The sequence below is a fragment of the Monodelphis domestica genome, chromosome 6 (genome assembly GCF_027887165.1).
Source record: "Monodelphis domestica isolate mMonDom1 chromosome 6, mMonDom1.pri, whole genome shotgun sequence".
Classification (NCBI taxonomy): domain Eukaryota; kingdom Metazoa; phylum Chordata; class Mammalia; order Didelphimorphia; family Didelphidae; genus Monodelphis; species Monodelphis domestica.
The window spans coordinates 15,520,439-15,523,532 of record NC_077232.1 but is presented as its reverse complement, the minus strand read 5'-3'; the positions used below and the strand labels follow the sequence as shown (position 1 = coordinate 15,523,532).

General features: G+C 33.5%; 1 protein-coding gene across 1 annotated transcript; it reads left to right on the top strand.

Annotated features, from left to right (window-relative positions):
• Positions 1–999: 999 nt before the first annotated feature.
• Positions 1,000–1,965, top strand: LOC100028551 (olfactory receptor 14I1-like). The gene has a single exon (XM_001378519.3). The coding sequence runs from the start codon at positions 1,000–1,002 to the stop codon at positions 1,963–1,965; it is 966 nt and encodes a 321-aa protein (XP_001378556.2).
• Positions 1,966–3,094: the final 1,129 nt, after the last annotated feature.

The window sequence follows — 3,094 nt, the reverse complement described above, 5'->3', positions numbered from 1 at the left end:
GAGACTAGAGTCTGATTCTTGGCTACCCACAATCTTTGCTACTTGTGCATTGATCTGTCATTAATATTCTGAAAACAATTATATTTTAATAAAGCTGAATCATTCATATTTAACCTTAAAGTCTTCAAGACACTTTACTTTAATCAGACTTTTAATGTGAGCACCTACCAGTATTATCTTGAGTATGTGTTTGAAGAAAGTGAAGTTCTGAGAGAATGAATGATTTACTTACTACACTGAACATGTATCAGAAAAAAATTTTAATCCAATTCCCCCAACACTAAAGCCTTCTTTCTCTCCATTACCTTATAGTGCTACTGATATTTGGAAATGGCCACTATGATCATGTGTATCTCTTAATTCTTAAAGATATCTATTAGGCACTTACTAAATACAAGACAGTCAAATTTTAACTAACTTCCCTGCAATGGTTAATTTGATGTTTTTTAGCATCCCATTTATAAGATGACTCAGACTTTACATTTGTAATATGATTTTCTTTAAGCCATTCCTTTACCTTATATGATCAAAACCACTGAAAATTCCATTGAGCTGAAAACGTATTTCCTCCATAAGCTATACTGCTCAGTCCTTTCTCTATATCTTTGACAAATTATCAGCAAAATTAAATTAGCTAATAGTTTTGTACTGATATTGATAAGATTGTTGATATTGATTATATTGATGATATTGATAATACTGATAAGATCTGTTCTCCCATACTCTTGAATGTATATTTATATTCTTTTAAAAGGTTTCTAGGACAAACAGGACTCCACTGTAGGACCATCATGCCCATGTTTAGCATTTCCAGTTCTGCTCCCAACTTGACATGAACACAGATTTTTAAATATGTTCTAATTGCCTTTGTGACAGGGTTATTTGGAATGTATAGTTCTACAACTTTCTATGTAATTAGATGTATATATTTCCTCTCTTTTAGAATGTCATATCCTCTACTCATGTTGTTTCAAGATGAATTATGGGACAAAAACAGACATGGATAATTTCACAATCATCATGGAATTCTTCCTCATGGAGTATTCCAGCATCCGGGAGGTGCAGGTCTTACATGCTCTGCTGTTCCTATTTATTTATATGGGAGCCCTAATGGGTAACTTTCTCACTATCGCTGCCATTGTCACTGACCCACACCTTCACTCTCCAATGTATTTTTTTCTGAGTAACTTGTCCTTGTTGGATGTTGGCTGCATCTCGGTCACTCTTCCTAAATTCATTGTGAATTCCTTGACAAAAAATCAAACCATTTCTTTGCTTGGTTGTGCCTTTCAGATATTTTTCTTTATCTTCTTTGCAGCAACAGAGATTGCTTTGCTTGTTGCCATGTCCTATGATCGCTTTGTGGCAATCTGTCAACCTCTGCACTATGAAATAATAATGACCCCAGCCCGATGCATTTGTGTGGCAACCAGTTCATGGCTCACTGGTTTTTTCTATTCAGCTATACATACAGGGAACATGTTCCGCTTACCTTTCTCAGGATCCAATGTGATCCATCAGTTTTTTTGTGATATTCCTCATATCTTAAAGGTCTCATGTTCTGAGGTTCATTATACTGAGTATGTGCTCCTTGCTAGTAGCGCAACTTTACTTTTATTCTGCTTAGGTTTTTTAATCATATCCTATACCTATATCTTCTCTACTGTACTTAAAATGCCCTCTGTGGAAGGACGCTACAAAGCTTTGTCTACCTGTTCCCCTCAGTTGATTATCTTCATCTTATTTGCCCTTGCTGGCCTGGTTGCATTCCTAGGTCCCCTCTCAGATACATCCCCAATCCAGAATCTTCTGATTGCAATGACCTATACAATATTGCCTCCATTCATGAACCCCATAATCTATAGTCTGAGAAACACAAAAATCAAGATCGCACTGTGGAGGATAATAAAAAAAGTCATCTTCCCCAAGAAGGATTTGTCAAATTTTAACAACATTAAAATGTAATAGAATGTACTATTACAATGTTGCATTTATAAAATAACAATAAACATTTAAAAAGTGAAATAATAATTTGTTTTTTTACATAATGAGCAAAAACTACATGTCAAGACAGAACAATACTTTTATTCAGATGAAGAAAATATACGTTAAATATAATAAAAAAACTGGTGTCTATATTTAATAATTCAATTGTTTATGGACCAATTACAAATGGTTGCAGTTGGTCGAGAAGCAGAAGTAAAATGAATTAGCCACATACATAAAACAATTATTTTTATATACCACAATAGTTGAAGAAGTAGTTTCCCAGAAGCTCAATATTGGCTTTTCTCTTCCAGGACATTATGTCTACTTTCATGTGTGCCATTCCTTGTTGTTGAAAATCTATTTAGATTTCAAAATTCAATTCAACTGTCACTGCTTTCATGAAGATTTGCTTAATCCTTCAGTGAAAAATATTCTTTCCTATTTCTTTTGCCAATTCTTTCTTTCCTTTTCCATTTTTTCCCTTGTGTAGAAGGAAGTTTGACTTTTTCAAAGGATTCCTAATAATATAATTTCTCTTTGTGTAAGTTGATAATGTTCCAGAAGGAGTGGGTAAATTGCAGAGAGAATAAGATCTTTGAGGCTTATATAAATGTAGATTTGTTTCTAAACTTTTAACATCTATCAAGTAAAAAGATTTTTTCACAAAGTTTGATTGAATCACATAGCATCCAAACATTATCCTTTGATGGTCCTTTAAATTAGACAAATTAAAGAATAAAAGAAGCTGCAGACAATCCTTAGGAATGTGAGTTCTGAAAGTTGAAGAAGGATCCAGTAATGAAAGCAAAAAATTTTTAAAGGAAGTTTATCTTTGCCTCTGGGAATGGAAGAGGCTTGTTGATTTCTTTATTTCCCATTCCTTCCTCTTTGATCTGTCAATAGGTTTTTATAAGGAAATAATTCACCAAATTAAGGAAACAAACAAATATCATGTTTAGAAGAGAACAATCACAGTGTGTGGTGAGAGAGGACAGCTCATATATATTATATTTCTATAAATGCAGAAGAGATTAGCTTTTCCTTTGGGGAATTGATTTGGGAATTGAAAGGGTAGGACCTGAAAACTAAAATAAGTGACATTCCC

What these genes read in the sequence shown, in the direction of transcription:
- LOC100028551 (XM_001378519.3), top strand. Translation starts at nt 1,000, where the DNA reads ATGGATAATTTCACAATCATCATGGAATTCTTCCTCATGGAGTATTCC.